General features: G+C 26.1%; 3 protein-coding genes across 3 annotated transcripts; all 3 read left to right on the top strand.

Annotated features, from left to right (window-relative positions):
* Window positions 1-1,430: 1,430 nt before the first annotated feature.
* On the top strand, window positions 1,431-9,369 carry LOC132936952 (uncharacterized). The gene is made up of 12 exons (XM_061003765.1): window positions 1,431-2,297; window positions 3,044-3,211; window positions 3,284-3,432; window positions 6,063-6,267; window positions 6,343-6,483; window positions 6,578-6,667; window positions 6,762-6,848; window positions 6,947-7,036; window positions 7,105-7,188; window positions 7,249-7,517; window positions 8,386-8,545; window positions 9,171-9,369. The coding sequence occupies exons 4-12, from the start codon at window positions 6,072-6,074 to the stop codon at window positions 9,290-9,292; spliced, it is 1,239 nt and encodes a 412-aa protein (XP_060859748.1). The 5' UTR covers window positions 1,431-2,297; window positions 3,044-3,211; window positions 3,284-3,432; window positions 6,063-6,071; the 3' UTR covers window positions 9,293-9,369.
* Window positions 9,370-10,346: 977 nt separating this feature from the next.
* On the top strand, window positions 10,347-12,176 carry LOC132953553 (zinc finger MYM-type protein 1-like). The gene has a single exon (XM_061025944.1). It carries the CDS (start codon window positions 10,347-10,349, stop codon window positions 12,174-12,176), a length of 1,830 nt encoding a protein of 609 aa, XP_060881927.1.
* A 98-nt stretch (window positions 12,177-12,274) lies between these two features.
* LOC132953552 (52 kDa repressor of the inhibitor of the protein kinase-like) lies at window positions 12,275-12,661 on the top strand. Its single transcript, XM_061025943.1, has one exon. The coding sequence runs from the start codon at window positions 12,275-12,277 to the stop codon at window positions 12,659-12,661; it is 387 nt and encodes a 128-aa protein (XP_060881926.1).
* Window positions 12,662-16,333: the final 3,672 nt, after the last annotated feature.

The following is a 16,333-nucleotide window of genomic DNA, read 5'->3' as shown; positions in this document are numbered from 1 at the left end:
TTTCAATAACTATTTAAAATTAAAATTAGACGTTTATCCAATATTTATATTTAAAATTAATTGTTGGTTTTGTGTTGTTTGGAATAAATATTTTTATTTTCAACTACTATTTAATGTTTAAATATCGTTACAAATTAATTTAAATTAAATATTAACATATTATATTGATATTAAGTTAAAAATGCTTCAATTTCTATGTTATATAATCAGGGCTGTATTTAGAATTTAGGCGCCCGGGGCACTTATAAAAATCCACCCCACCCCATTTTGTGGCAGAATGAGGAGGGGGGACAAGGCCACCCGCAGCGCGGGGGGGGGGGGGCTGAATAAAAAAGTCCATTAAAATTTATCGCCCCCAAAAAATTTCACGAGAGGGGCAATTGCAGCCCACCCTGGCCCCCCCCTAAATACGGGCCTGTATATAATTATAAATTGTAGTCGCCTATATATAGGTATATATATATATATATTTTAATTATATTACCTTTTATCTATGATAATAAAAGGGAATGTTTGCACTTTGCAGGCGTATGTTTAGCCGTATAGGTACAATCGACTCTTACTATTAATTTCTATTTTATATATTATTATAATTACCTACTCAAAGTATAGTAGCTGGTACCTATATAATAACTGTATAAATATATATTTATATTATACAGAAAAATCTATCTTTTTCTTTTTATTATGTTTTATAATTTTTAAAATTATGTAAAATTTTTATTATATTATATTTTGAACAAATGAAAATATATAAATATATTGATATAATTATAATATTATAATAAAATCATAGATGGCAGCGATAGAGATTAATACAAAATATAATGTTTTGTCGCAATAATTTAATTGATAGACATTATTTTTATTATTAATTTTTAATAACCCTATCGATTTTTGATTGTATTTATACAATTTAAATATATAAATCTGATAACCTGCTGCAAGGATTGGGACTTTATGAATTTGCATATTTGTTCATTAGGTGAATATAGAAAAAATCTGGTTCGGTATAAAAATTTGTTTTGTGTTGTCTGGGTTTGAAATTTAAAGTTTAAACATTATTACAGTGAATATTATTGATTTTTTCTATTAATATCCATATTTTAATATAGATTTATTGATTTAATTATTACTATACTAACTGCGTCATAAAGAGTTAAGATACTTTATCTAACTTAACAACTTTGAGTTGGTAGTTTCAAGTTTGGTACATTTAATATCTTGATACAGACTTGATCTAGACGTTCTAGTACCTAAGACCTAAGTATTTTATATAGTTGTAAAATATGTAAGAGTAAGACCTACCTCAGGTTCCTTGTGATTTTATTTAATTGGTTTTAAAACAGTACCTATAGGTATTTTACTTATTTTATGATCTCTGTATCAGTAGTTGCAGACTACGTGTATCAAAGGTAAGGAATTATTATACTCGCTATTATTAAGAAATGCAATTAACTAAATGCAGGTTAAAAGCGTATAGAATATTAGAATCTATACTATAGATGCGGATTGTTCTACATTTGTTTTATTTAAATGTAGGTATCAGAATATTCATTGTTATTTTTGTAAGTATTAGCCATTAAGACGTACAAATTATAATATTACAATACAATATTCAAAATTCAGTTTGTAGGAGATGATACTGTTTAAAATAGTTGTAAAATATAGTAAATTATTAAGCTGCGTACACTGCATTAGCGAGCCGAACCTCTTGCGAAGTGCGAACTATTTGCGAACCGTTCGCACGAATCCATTTACCGTCGGTTTTTTTTGACCAACTTCTAGCAAACTTGGTACAAATTTGGACGTCACAAACGGTTTGCAAAAGGTTCGGCGGCTTAACAATATTGTCTATTTTAAGTTATAAATATAGAAATCTGTTGTTGTTGAATTATAATTTATAAGTAATTTGCGGGGAAAACCATAAACGACCGTTGCGTCCACCGTACTCCGCACTGCCCATGTTTATCGTTCGGGCACGGCGTTCGTTGGCCGTCGGCCGTCTGTCACGCACTCACACGACAATCGACAATACGACATCGGACATACATATTACATACACTGATACAAATGTCAAATAATTACAATTACATTGCAGATTTAACCAAGTATTCTTGTCTAAATGCATTTTACATTTTAACATAAAACATTCAACATACGTATTCGTCACTTGTAATAATTAATAATTATTATACTGTACGTTTTATTGTGTCGTTCGTTTTTTACGATGGAAGTCATAATATAAAAAATATCTGCAGTTTACAGTTCACGAACACATGTTTGTCTACATTTTGGTAAGTATACTTAAGTTTTTATTATCGTGCTCATTATTGTTAATTGTTATTAATATTAGGTATAAATTATTGTAATCACCTACTAAAACGATGTAGACAGAATCAGAATGAATAGTTAAGCATAAAAATAATAAGTTATTTAATATAAACAAATAGGTATTACATTTTGTATTACGTATATTGTTATTTCTATGTAATATGTTATAAATATATAGTGACGGGCCAGTTTCATTATACTGCAGGTGATATTATTAAGTAATTCATTTGTTTTACTAAGTATATTAATATGTAACAATGTAAAATTATATAAATTAATTATTGTGGTTGGACTCCCTACTTTCACTATAAGCTTATTGTTTGTGTATTAACTTTGTTGGTTACCTACACATTTTGACCGTTGCTACAATCTGTAAAATATGTAAATACAAAATGTATATAATATAGTGTTCTTAAATTGAATTAATTTAAATATAAAATATATTAATACCTATTGGCTATTACTTAAGCAAGTTGTTTGATAACTTATAAATATATAATATACCTAAAATGTTTAAGTACTAGCCATGGTGGTGTAAGTAGCTGATAGTGTAATAAGATTATAATATAATATATAAATCATATTATGTTCAGAATTAATATTAATGATAGGAGTTGGAATAGTCTGCTATTGGTAACAATACTCTGGACGTACAAATTTTTAATTACAATTTACAGTTAACTATAAATTTGTTTTTCCTTTTAAAAAGGTTATTGGATGAAGTAAAAATTGAGATATTCGCAAGTTGACGATTGTAATGTACCTATAAACATAGTACATTTATGTCAATAATTTATATTTTTAACAACTTAAAAATTATAAATTTACAGCTTCAGACGCCACGATAAATTATTAATTTATATCAATTGGGATTTTGGTAAGAATAAACAAATTAAATTTACAATTAAATATTAAGTAGATAATTTTTTTTTTTTTTTTAATAAATTAGTTACCCTAAAGAAAATTGCAGTATACTGTTGCTGATGAATTCAATGCTTGGTATTGAAGTATAATTATTATAGAAATTGTATATTAGCATATTATGCTTTTATCATTTATTATATTTATATAAGTTTCCAGACGCCAACAAAAATATAGGTACACAGTATTATTTTTATATTATTTTCAATGTAAATTTTATTTAAGTTAGTAATAAGTTTAATTTATTTGTTTTACAATAAATTATTAATAGTTTGAAGTTAGCTGGTAGGTAGTAAAGTGTTTTCATATCTACTATTATTTACACTAGTAGGACTTTTCTATAATATATTATACATATAATAATAGTCATTCTTTTATTTTATTTTAATGACAAATATGTCTAGTAAATCTGAAAGTAAATCTACTAAGCGTAGAAGATATTTGAACGATATGGAAACTATTGATTTTATTGTTGAAAATCAAGAACAATTAAACTTTTTCCCACAATCAAGTACATCCCAAGATAATGGTAATAATTTGGTTGTAGAAAGCCATGCTAGACCATCTCCCAGCGTAATTGGTAATGATGATCACCTTTCTAACAGTCTTAGTATTGATACATCTACCTTTCCTTTTTCAAGTATTAATTTTGATAACAATAATGTAGACATATCTGATTATGGTGATCTACAAAATGAATCATGTAGCTCCGATTCAAATGATGAATGTTTAACAAATGCTAATAATATTTTATATGATGATCAATGTTCTATTCTTAAACTTATTGCTAATTGGACAATTGAACATAATATTACATTATCTGCACTATCTTCTTTATTAAAGGTTTTAAAAAATCATAAATGTTTTAGTTATTTTCCTGTTGATGCTAGAACGGTGTTGAAGACACCTAATAAACCTAACAAAATTCAAACTGTTCAATCACGATATTATTACCATTTTGGTATTGCAAATGGTTTAAAATCTCATTGTAATTTTTCAATTATTAAAAAAAATATAATTAAATTGGTTGTTGGCATTGATGGTTTGCCTTTGACAAAAAGTTCCTCAAGCGCCTTTTGGCCAATTCTCGCATATGCTCGGTACAGTTCTTTTAAATCTAATGTGTTCATAATTGGTCTTTATTGGGGGAAAGAAAAACCACAAAACAGTAATTTATTTTTAAAAAATTTTGTTGATGAACTTAAACTTTTAGCAGAAAATGGTTTGGATACTGGTTATGGTAAAAAGTATGTGAAGGTAGATACATTTTGTTGTGATACTCCAGCCAAGAGTTTTATTTTATGCACCAAAGGTCATGTTGGATATTATTCCTGTCCAAGATGCACCGTTGAAGGTGAACGTATAAATAATACCATGTGTTTTCTAGGTACAAATTTTCGCAATAGAACTCATTTAGATTTTATAAACCGTATTGATGATGAACATCATATAGGCAATACAATATCAATTTTAACTGAAATACCTTATATAAATATGGTGGACGATTTCAGTATTGATTATATGCATTTAGTATGCTTAGGTGTTGTTAAGAAATTGATTTTATTATGGTTGGGTATATTTAAAAAATCTCCTGTACATGTTCGCATACAAAGCCGATATGCAAATATAGTTACCAATCGTCTCTTATTTAATAAAAAATATGTAACTGTTGATTTTTCAAGAAAACCTCGGGGATTAAATGATGTAGTGAGATGGAAAGCAACCGAGTTTAGACAGTTCTTACTTTATACTGGACCTATAGTGCTAAAAGGAATTTTATTGGATGAATGTTATATTCATTTTATATGTTTACATGTAGCCTTTAGAATTCTATTATCTTCTAATAGTACTGAAAAGTTGGTAAATTTTAGTAAAAAAATGTTGATACATTTTGTTGAAAAGTTTGAAGAAATTTATGGATCTCAATTTTCATCTCAAAATATCCATGGATTAATCCATATTGTAGATGATTATAGGAAATTTGGCTCCTTAGAGGAATGCTCTTGTTTTCCATTTGAGAACTACATGAAGTTTTTGAAAAAAATGGTAAGAAAACATGAGAGACCACTAGAGCAAGTAATAAAACGCTATCAAGAATTTTTAACCTTTAGTGAATGTAAATTAAACAATCCATGCAATGAAATAATATACAAAAAAAAGCATGTTAATGGACCTTTACTTGAACACTTTACTACCTCTCAGTTCCAAATAATTGTTAAAAATAGAATTAAAATAGATATAAATTCTGTTTCTGATTGTTATATAGGGTTTGATTATGATAAAAAATTATGTATTTTTAAAGTTATAAATATTTGTAAAGATTCTATTAATGGTAGAAATGTATTTTTGGTTAAACAATTTAATAAAATTTGTTGTTACTTTAAAAAACCTATTAATAGCTTAAAGTTAGGTATAGCATTAGTTGATGAATTATCTGAAGATTACACAACAATTGATGTAGAGTTAACAGAATTTTCTAAGTATATGATATTAATTGATAATGATAATAATAATGTAGCATACCCCATTTTACATACTCTTGATGTTATTTGATTATTATTTGTAATACAATTATTAATTTTATGTGTATGTTATAACATATAACCATAAATAAATTGATCTTATTATATATTTTATTTACTTTTTATTATTACAAATTCTGAGTTGATAAAATACTTAATATAATATTTATATATATTGAATAATTGATAATATCTAAATAATATGTATAGGTATCCTTATAAATTGTAATTTATGCTATGATATTTATTGTTTAACAAACATTATTTATTGTTGTATTATTATAGTATTAGAATATGGCAACCTATTCAGTAGTTCACTTTTATGGTGATGACTCTGTAGAACCTGTACCCAGTTTTTGGTTCACAAAGAATGGAACTTGTGCGTGGCCAAAAAACAGAGCTTTGATTAAGAAATTTGTACAACTTAAAACTATTCCTAATGAAATTGAATTTGATTACCATGAAGCAAGAATTCTTAAAAAAAATATCAGTAAAAAATATTATTTGATAACAAAATTCCTAACTATTAAATACTTTTAAAATTTGATACCTTTTTATACTATAGAATCATTTGGAGAAGCTAATAATTTGGCAGAAAAAGGGTGTAATCAAAGTGACCTGTCAGATATTGGTGAATTAAAGTCTAAGAGAAAATTAAAAGTAAAAACCAATAACCAGTCATATTCAGATTGTCCCGAGTATTCAGGTTATTAATTTTATTTGTTCTCCTAATTAAATAATAATATATCTGTATATTTTAATTTATAACACTTATGTATCACAATTATTATTTTATTTAGATTCTGATGATGAAAAATTCAATAAAAGTAATAAGTCTGATCGTACATTAAAATATGCAGGTTGGTCTCCTTCTCCAAAAAAGTTGAAAAGTAAGTTTTTACTTGTAATGTATTATAATAAATAAATAAATATCTATTGTATGTTATTTTGTACGTATAATATATATGAATATTTTTTTTAAAGTGCTGAAAAATCAACAAAGACCATCGATAGTTAAACAGCTGTCTTATGACATACCATCAAATTTGACTGATAAGTATAAGAATGATGGTAAGTCATAATGTATTTGTTATTCACTAATAATTGCTACAAATGATTTATATCAATAGGATAGATGTATTATATATAATCATGTTTTGTTTTTACAGTACCAACATTTAATTTAAACTATTATGATAAAATTAATAGTAATGAAGAAATCATTGAAATTCAATTAGAATCTTCTGATGTTCATCTTGGTAAATATTATTTTTTTTAACAATAAAGTTATTATTTATTTATTTAAATTTCAATTATATTTTAACAGATGAAAGAAGTTCAGAAGTATGTATCAGAACACCTAAACTATTAGACATATCTACAGAAGCTGTTAAAAATAGTACACCACTAGGTAATTCTTCAGTTTGATTTAAAAATATACTTTATATTTATATTTACAAATTTCATACAGGCACAGATTATCAAAAAGAAACTTTACATATGTTGACATTTATCAAACATGAATTAAGACGTATCATAAACAATCAAAGGGATATGGCTCAAAGACTTGATTTTATTGAAATACGTTTAAATAGCATGCCAACAAAAGATTCTTCTATGAATGGGATATCCTCATCATTATTAAATGATATGACTTGTCCGTTACCCATCGATAATATGGCAGATCTTGATACATTGGAAAATAATATTTTGGGAGAAGGTACATTCCGCATAAACTTGGTAAGAAACTAAACTATCTTTGATTTACTTATAAAATGGTTGAAATATTGAGTTTTAATTAATTATAATTTAATTTTTGTAACTAAATAAGTATAGTAATTTTAGAGTAATCGAAGAAACAAGTAAAAGTTCTGTGCTAAATAATATTATAATACGCTAGGTATTCATAATAATATTATATAATACTATTAAAAATACTAGCTATTATTTTATACCTATAAATATTTCTAAAAAAAGCAACTAAGTAAAATGATTATCATGGATATATTTGTCGTATAATTTTAGAGGATGCTACCCATGCATTTGTTGTCTCTGTCTTACACACGTACGACATATCAAAATTGTGTTCACTAGTTTCTATAGTTTTGATATTAGAGTGAATTGACCTTTTATACAATTTTTAGATAATAACATTATTTGTGCTTAAGCGTTGGCTTTTACTAAATATGTATTTTAATTTTCAAGAGAGATATGATCATTTTTAATTTTTGATATTTCACATACCCATATTTTGCTTTAAAATGAAAAAATTTAAAAATCGCCAACGCTTAAGTACAGAGAATGTTCTTACCTAAAAGTTTAATAATAGGTCAACTCACTCTAATATCAAAACTATTGAAACTAGTGAACAAAATTTTGGTATTTCGTATGTGTGTAAGACGGAGACAACAAATGCATGGGTAGCATCCTCTTAAGGACTTGGAAGATCATGGCCAAGTTTCTTATATGTATACCTACTGTCTAATATTTGTTTACTCAGTTATTAAAGTATAAAGGATAAGTTGTTTTTATTTTCATTTATTTCCTTAGTTTTGAAATTTGAGAGTTTTGCCTTTACAATTATTTTAATATATTTACATATTTTTAGGTGAATGAACTATCTTATATTGGTGGAAAAAATGTTAAATCGATGGTAAAAAGGCTTATGGCTAAGTTATTTAAAGATGAGTTACTGAAAGACTTCTCTTATACAGGGAAAAAAGGAAAACAGAAATTTTCAAATTTAGCAACTTGTTCAGTAATATTTGGTAAGATGCATAATAATTATATAATATAACTATTGATTTTATTGTGTAGTAGGCAGTGGTGTAGGGAAAAGATGATTATTTTTAAGCAATGGTTTTTAAAAATGTATGGGTGGGTGTACCCATGATGCTTAATTTAGTAAAATTTGTAAGTCAATAGTGCAGATAATACATGCTCAGGCTACATAACTACTATAATCATTTATTAATATGATATTTTATTATCAGGTACAATATAATAATAACAATGTTCATTTATTATATAAATATAATTCATTTTATAACTAAAATAAAATGTGTAAAATATATCTTATTAAATCAAAATTTAAGATAACTAATAGTTTACATGCAATAAAATAAATAACTATAATAATGTACACACATAAATTTTAGTAAAACTATTTGCAGATTTGTAAACATATAAATGCATATGTTTTAACATGTTATATAAATGGCCATCAGGAAGAATATATTATATATCCTCATTCAACATAAATATAATCTTTTCTCTTAACCAAAAATAAGTTAAACACACTAATGTGTAATTTCTGTTTAGTTATAATGTATAATGAATACTACTTATATGCTATATTTACCTATTATTAAAACTTTCTTATTTAATTTTTAGATGCCATCAAAACTCAAGAAAAGTTTAAACACAGTACTCAAAATGAAATGGAAGATATTATTAAGTATGTACTTGCTCAAGCTCCATTTAATTTGAAGAGGCAAATTGAAAAAAAAAACTAACCTTTATATTTTTTATCATCCATACTAATTCTTTTATTTAAAGCTGTATCAATTTTTTTTTAATCCAAGTTGGAATATTTTTTTTTTAAGCGATTTAAATATATTAAAACTTAAAAGTTTAAAATAAATAATATATTTTATACAATGATATATTGAATAATATTTTTTTTTTTTTTTAGATTGGAATTTCTTTTATTTTTAACTGTTTATTTTCTTTTTGAGCACATATACAGTGCAGGTTTATTTAAAAAAGTATTTATATATTATAATTTACAATACCTAGACATTAATTCCTCATTTAATTTTTATATTATGTGTACTTAATTTTTGATTGTATAATATTAATTAATGAAAATAAAATGTTAATTATTATTAATTGCAGTTGTTTATTTTATATTTATTTAACATTTGTTTTCCTCGTATTCAATGTAAGTTAACGTTGATGGTACATTAATTAACCATTACAAAATCATAAATAAATATAAATTTATAAATATTAATTATTTAATATTGATTAAATATTTTTTTTTTACTTTGATTAATAATTATACAAAGGGTTCAACCAATATTTATTAGGAATTATATAATATATAAAAATCTTTTATCTATGAAAATTTAACATTTGTTTAATATTGAATACTTTTTTGAAATATTTATTTAACTTTGTATAAATATATCATTGCTGTGTGGGTGGCGGCTGACATCACTGTACAAGGCGAAAATCAGTTAGTGTTTCTACTACTATTATAGTATTATACTATTTTCTATTATCGGAGACCGACTATTTTTATTTTGTTTTTGCATTCGAGACAAGCACCGTGTTTAATGCGGTTATTATAATATTAATATCATAATAAATTATATAAATTATCCCCCCTCTTCGGGGCGTAAGATCAATAAGATTATTATTATTATTTGTTTTTATTATTATTACGTTGAGGACAAGCATCGTATTTAGAACGATATTTACAAAAAATTGCTTTAAAACATCGATATGTTTATGTAAAATATTTTTTTTTTTTTTAGTATTCATTCTGAGAATTTATGTATGAAAATGAAACGAGTTCAAAAACAGTTGAGTATTTCAGCATTTACCCAAATAAAAAGAAATAAAATAGACAACCCTACTTCTGAAAATGTATCAATTGACCAAGCTAACTTATCAGAACAAGCTGGGGAAAATGATATTGGTAATTATGTGCATAATTTAGAAATTAATGATTTAAAAAAAGAAGAACTTTTAAAAACTCCATGGGTACCACATTCGACGTATATTTTCCCTGTTAAAACCAAAAGAAATTTACGATTTCAATTATCTTGGATAAAACGATTTTCATGGCTAAGTTATTCACAAATTTTCGAAGGAGCATTTTGTAGACCATGCGTTTTGTTTGCTCGAGAAAAAGGAGGTAAAGGTGGCCATCAACAATTAGGTGCACTTGTTTCTAAAGAGTATACTAATTGGAAAAATGCTTTGCAAGATTTTCAACTACATGCTAGTACGTCATATCACAAATTGTGTGTTGAAAAATCTGATAGTTTTTTAAAAGTGAATGAAGGAAGATCTAAAAACATTACTGAACAACTCTGTATTGAACGTTCTAGACAAATAGAACAAAATAGAAACATTTTACTTTCTGTTATAAAAACAATTATTCTTTGTAGTAAGCAAGAAATTGCTCTCCGAGGTTCAAACGATTTTGGAAATTTAATGAACATAAATACTTTTAATGACGGAAATTTCCGAGCACTTTTACAATTTCGTGTAGATTCTGGTGACACTATTCTAGAAGAACATTTGAAAAATGGTCCAAAAAATTCGTTGTATACTAGTCCTGGAATTCAAAATGAGATTATTTCGATTTGTGGTGATATCGTTAAGTCAAAAATAATCCAAAGAGTTAATGCTGCCGAGTGCTTTTCTGTGTTAGCAGACGAAACTACAGACATTGGAAGAATTGAGCAAATGTCGGTATGCTTGCGTTATTATGATCAAGGCGATAAAAAAATTCGTGAAGACTTTTTAGAATTTACACCTGCTGTTGATCTTACTGGAAAAGGACTTGCAACTTTAATAATGAGTAGTTTGCAAAATAACGGCATTAACTGCCAGTTTCTAGTTGGTCAAGGCTACGACGGTGCCTCGGCAATGAGTGGTTATTTACATGGTGCTCAAGAATACATAAAAAAAGACTTCCCCATGGCTCTTTATGTACACTGCAGTACTCATTCACTCAATCTTGCGTTGGCAAACGCCAGCTCATTGCCCACAATAAGGAACTGTATTAGCACCATTCAAACTGTCGGAACATTTTTTAGCTCTTCTGCTCAACGTAGTGAAGTATTGAGAATATCTATCATCGAAACTCTTCCACAGGCAAGACATAGCACGTTAGTGGCATTATGTGAAACACGCTGGGTTTACAAGCATGAAAGTGTCTTGCGGTTCAAAGAATTATATCCAGCCATTATTGTTGCATTAGAAAAATTAGAATCTTTAATAAATAAAGAAACAGCTCAAAAGTCTTGTCAGTTATTAAGTTCAATTAAAGACGCTAAATTTGTTATACCTCTCATAATAATAGAAAATATTTTTTCCTATACGTTAACATTGTGTAAACAGTTACAGACAATAAATGCTGATTTGGTCGAAGCATGTAATCATGTAGATGACGTGTTGGCAATTTTGGACGAAATGAGAGAAAATAACAATAAACATTTTTCAGACATGTTTTCCGTTGCTGCAATAATGATGAATAAAAATAAAGAAGAAATAGATTTTCCTCGTTTCGCTAATAGACAAACACAGCGTAATAATGTGCCCGCTAATAACTCTGAAGAGTATTACAAACTTAACATTTTTTGCCATTTCTTGACCATATAAGAATACAGCTTTCTGATAGATTTCAAAAACACAAATTTTTAATAAAATCATTACAACAAATTATTCCAAGTAAATGTATACATTCCACTAGTGAAGAAATGAATGACTGTGTACAGTTTTATTCCCGGATATTGACAGAACCTACTGTTTTCAAAGCTGAATTTTCAATATGGAAATCAAAGTGGCTTAAAGAAGAGTCACGCCCTAATACAGCGATTGAAGGGCTTGACAACAATTGTAACATACTTTTGTTTCCAAACATATGGAAACTATTACAAGTCTTAGCCACTATACCTATGTCAACAGCGACACCAGAAAGAACATTTTCTTCTTTAAAAAGATTGAAAACGTATCTTAGGAACTCGACTGGTGAAACTCGTCTCAACGGATTAGCGTTAATGTCAATACACAGGGAAATAAATGTTGATCCAGAAGAGGTGCTAAATCGGTTTGCAAAACAGTCGAGGAGAATGATGATACTTTGAAAAATTCTGGTTTGTACTTTGTTGTAAATTTAATAAAAAAAATGTTGTTAAATACAGTATAAATAAAAATAAAAACTTATGTATTTACTATTTAGAATAATGAGGTTTATTTATTCTTGTATTATTGGTACCTTAAGCAATGACATGGTTATATTAAATTAAAATTCATAAAAATGATGGTGTAGTTTTATATTATAATGAAACCCCCCCCCCCCCCCCCCCCAAAAATGAATCCTGGATACGGCCACACCCAGAAAAATACTTCTTAATATCAAAGAAAAAAGTAGATAAAACTAAGGAAAAACGGGTATGATTTGGAGCCTATGATATCAAGTCATAGAAATAAAGCATAATATATATTATAATAAAGATAAAAAATTTTCGTTGAATCAATTTCTTATTTCATTAATTTTAATCCAATAATCCATAAATTTAATTCGCCTGGAATTAAACTGATGGAAAATGATGTGCATTAATTTAAAGATAAAAAGTCATAAGGTGTTTAATTTAATGAAAAATATCTTTAAATTTATATTTTAACTATATAATATCAAAGAAACTCATGCATTAATTGAATGATATCATTTCTTATTTTTAAAGATTACCAGGTTTTAAAATAAATAAATTTTTTTTCATTAAAACTATGAATTGTTTTCATACTTTAAAAACAAACTTGACTTAGAAATAAATTTATTTATCTGAATTAATAAATTTGAATTAAATTGAAATTTATAATAAAAATTATACAGTTGATGTAAATACATAATAAATAACACACTATAATTTAACTAAGAAGAATCTTATTTTATTGTTTGAAAGTAAATGATTTTCTAATACAATTTATAAACAAGTAATTGTTAAATAAGAAATATATAATGCAGGTTCTTGGCAACTTATAGAATATAAGATGAGTAAAATAAAAATATACATTGCTTAAAAATACAATCATTTATACAATTTATAAACAAGTTATTGTTATTCAAGCATTATGCAAACAATATAAGTTCCTAGTTACAGGATAAGATATGAATAAAATTAAAATAAAAACAAACACAAATGTTAATAATAATAAGATATTCAACTAGATCACTGCAGTTTACTGATCAAAAAAAAAAAAATTAAACATAAATACAATTATAAATTTAAATTATGTATAACTTAGGATTAGATTGAACATAAGTTAAGTAAAAATGTAAAATCAAATTGTGAAATTTAACAAGTATTTTAAATGAAATAATGTTTTAACCGTATTACAGTGTCTTTATTATTAAGATGATATAAATTAATTGGAGGACCCATGAAATCTGTACTTCTTTTTAAAACATATAGATCAGTATCAACACTTGAGACAACATAACTAACATAATGTTTGTTATAAGAGAGTACATTCAGAGTATCACATAAAAAAAACACTTTCTCATCAAAACATATAATTTTTTTTAATTTATATACTAATGTATTACTGTCAAATAAAGCTGTAAGAATATGGTTGGTTTTATACACTGTGTTGTTATGTATAATTTGGTCATAACAAAAGGCCTGATCAAGTACAGCCAAATCATTAGGTGAAAGCAACATTTTAATTTTTTCAAAATACACACATGAACTAAGTGGAGAGCCTTCATTTTTCGAGATACAAGAACTGTTACTTAAACTTAAAATAAAATCAGAAAAATTAATGGAATATCTTATACCCAACGAAATAGGAATTTGAACTCTAGAAGTTATGTTTTTGGTGTACATTTTAAGTTGTCTATGCTTGGACTCAAATCTATAACACCATAATAATTTTAGGGGCCCTGACTTTTTTATTATATTACAATAGTGGATAAGAAAATGATGTTTGGGCTTTAATGAATCTTGGAATAACTCAGTATATTTATTATTATGATATGTGATATGTTTTTGTAAATTTAAAATAATTTGATTATTGAATTTTGGTAACAACAGTAAATCAATCATCTCAATAAAATTAATTAAAAACAACCAAATTTGATTATTTTCAGGGACTAAGTCTCCTACTAGGAGAGGAAAAAAATGAACAAATGTCTGCATTTCCCTTGAAGACATTTTGAATTTCAAAGTATTAATTTTAATTTGCATTATAGGAGGGGACATGTTTCCAATTTCGTTGTCGCCATAATTAAATCCTCGTTTTCTATTATTTAATGTTTCCAAACTAAAAAATCCCAAATTAATTAAATTACATATGATATGGTTCATATTATACATACAAATTCCCTCAAAAATATCATGCATTATGTCCACTGAATAGTTAGTAACAACATGGAAGGAATATACTTTGTTAAATATTGATTCTTCATAAATACCAGTAATTTTACAATTATTAATTTTTACATGTTCGTCATAATTTTGTTTATTTCGGAGTAAGTTAGTATTTTCATTGGAAAGTACTTGAGTACTTTTTTTGTCAGAAATACAAAAACGACAGAAATAATTTGATGAGAATGACCTAGCAAAACCTAAAACACTATTTACTCCTAGGTTATCCCCTACAACGAGACCCAACACAAATTTAATCTTAAATTGTTTTCCATCATTTAATGTTAAATTTATTCCATGACTTTGAAGTTCATTAATTTCATCAACCAAAAAATAAAAACATTTATCATTTCCAATATATTTTACATCTTTGGAGTTGAATAATGCAGCTACAAAAATATTATTTAAATTTGATTTTAGTGCTTCAGGAGCAGTGGGAAATGAATAATAAACACCTAAAATAGAAGATGAATGTGAACCCAATGGGTTGTTCACCTCAAAATCATCAAAATATAAGAAGTAGGGTATATAAACTATACCATCCTCTTTGAACAACAACATTTTATCTTTCCATAATTGGCTATTAATGAAATTTGTAAGCCCACTATCATTTTTCAATAGATCTTGATTTTTAATATAAGAATCTAAAATACCTGGTGCCTCAAAGTATTTTCTAAATTGAAATTTTAACGGTAATATAACTCCTTTCACTTTTTTTTCATCTACAGTATTAGTGTTATTTATTCGTACATCATCTATGATGTTATCCAAAGTAATAATTTTAGGCTTTTCATAATAATCATTAATTTGTAAAGATTTAAGAAATTTGTACTCAGTGTCTAATTCTTTGAATGGATTTTCACAGAAATGAATAATAGATTTAAGTGCATTGTTTTTCATAGTATTATTGTCAACAGTTAATTTCTTTAATTCATGAGCAATAGAAGTGGTTATTATGTTTGTTACATTTTGTTGAAGTTGGATAGCCTCTTTTCTAGAAAAATTATATTTTCCATAGTAATGGGCAGAAAATTTTAATGTACATTTTTTTAAAGCATCAATATCTATAGAATCATCACAAGGTTCGTGTGTTAAAGAAACCCCTTCTAAATTTGTGTTAATTTTATTAGTAATCTTAGTTGAGGAATTACTATTAATAATTTTTAAATTATGGTTAGAATTTAAATTATTAAAAATTTCACATTTCATATGTTTAGAAAATGTACGATAAGATGAGAAAGTTTGTGAACAATGCTGTATACCACAACGATAAAAACTTGATGATGTTAATGAATGAACATACTTTAAATGTACCATGAGTTGATCAAGTTCAATAAATAAATCTTTACAGACAAAGCAAATTAAATTCATTGTTAAAATTAATGGAAT

Source organism: Metopolophium dirhodum, chromosome 1 (assembly GCF_019925205.1).
Source record: "Metopolophium dirhodum isolate CAU chromosome 1, ASM1992520v1, whole genome shotgun sequence".
Lineage (NCBI taxonomy): Eukaryota > Metazoa > Arthropoda > Insecta > Hemiptera > Aphididae > Metopolophium > Metopolophium dirhodum.
This window is presented reverse-complemented; position numbering and strand designations above follow the sequence as displayed.

What these genes read in the sequence shown, in the direction of transcription:
- LOC132936952 (XM_061003765.1), top strand. Translation starts at nt 6,072, where the DNA reads ATGGCAACCTATTCAGTAGTTCACTTTTATGGTGATGACTCTGTAGAA. An exon ending in ATCTTCTGATGTTCATCTTG is followed by an intron (nt 7,037 to 7,104) that starts GTAAATATTATT and finishes ATATTTTAACAG; the next exon opens with ATGAAAGAAGTTCAGAAGTA. An exon ending in AACTTGTTCAGTAATATTTG is followed by an intron (nt 8,546 to 9,170) that starts GTAAGATGCATA and finishes TTTAATTTTTAG; the next exon opens with ATGCCATCAAAACTCAAGAA.
- LOC132953553 (XM_061025944.1), top strand. Translation starts at nt 10,347, where the DNA reads ATGAAACGAGTTCAAAAACAGTTGAGTATTTCAGCATTTACCCAAATA.
- LOC132953552 (XM_061025943.1), top strand. Translation starts at nt 12,275, where the DNA reads ATGAATGACTGTGTACAGTTTTATTCCCGGATATTGACAGAACCTACT.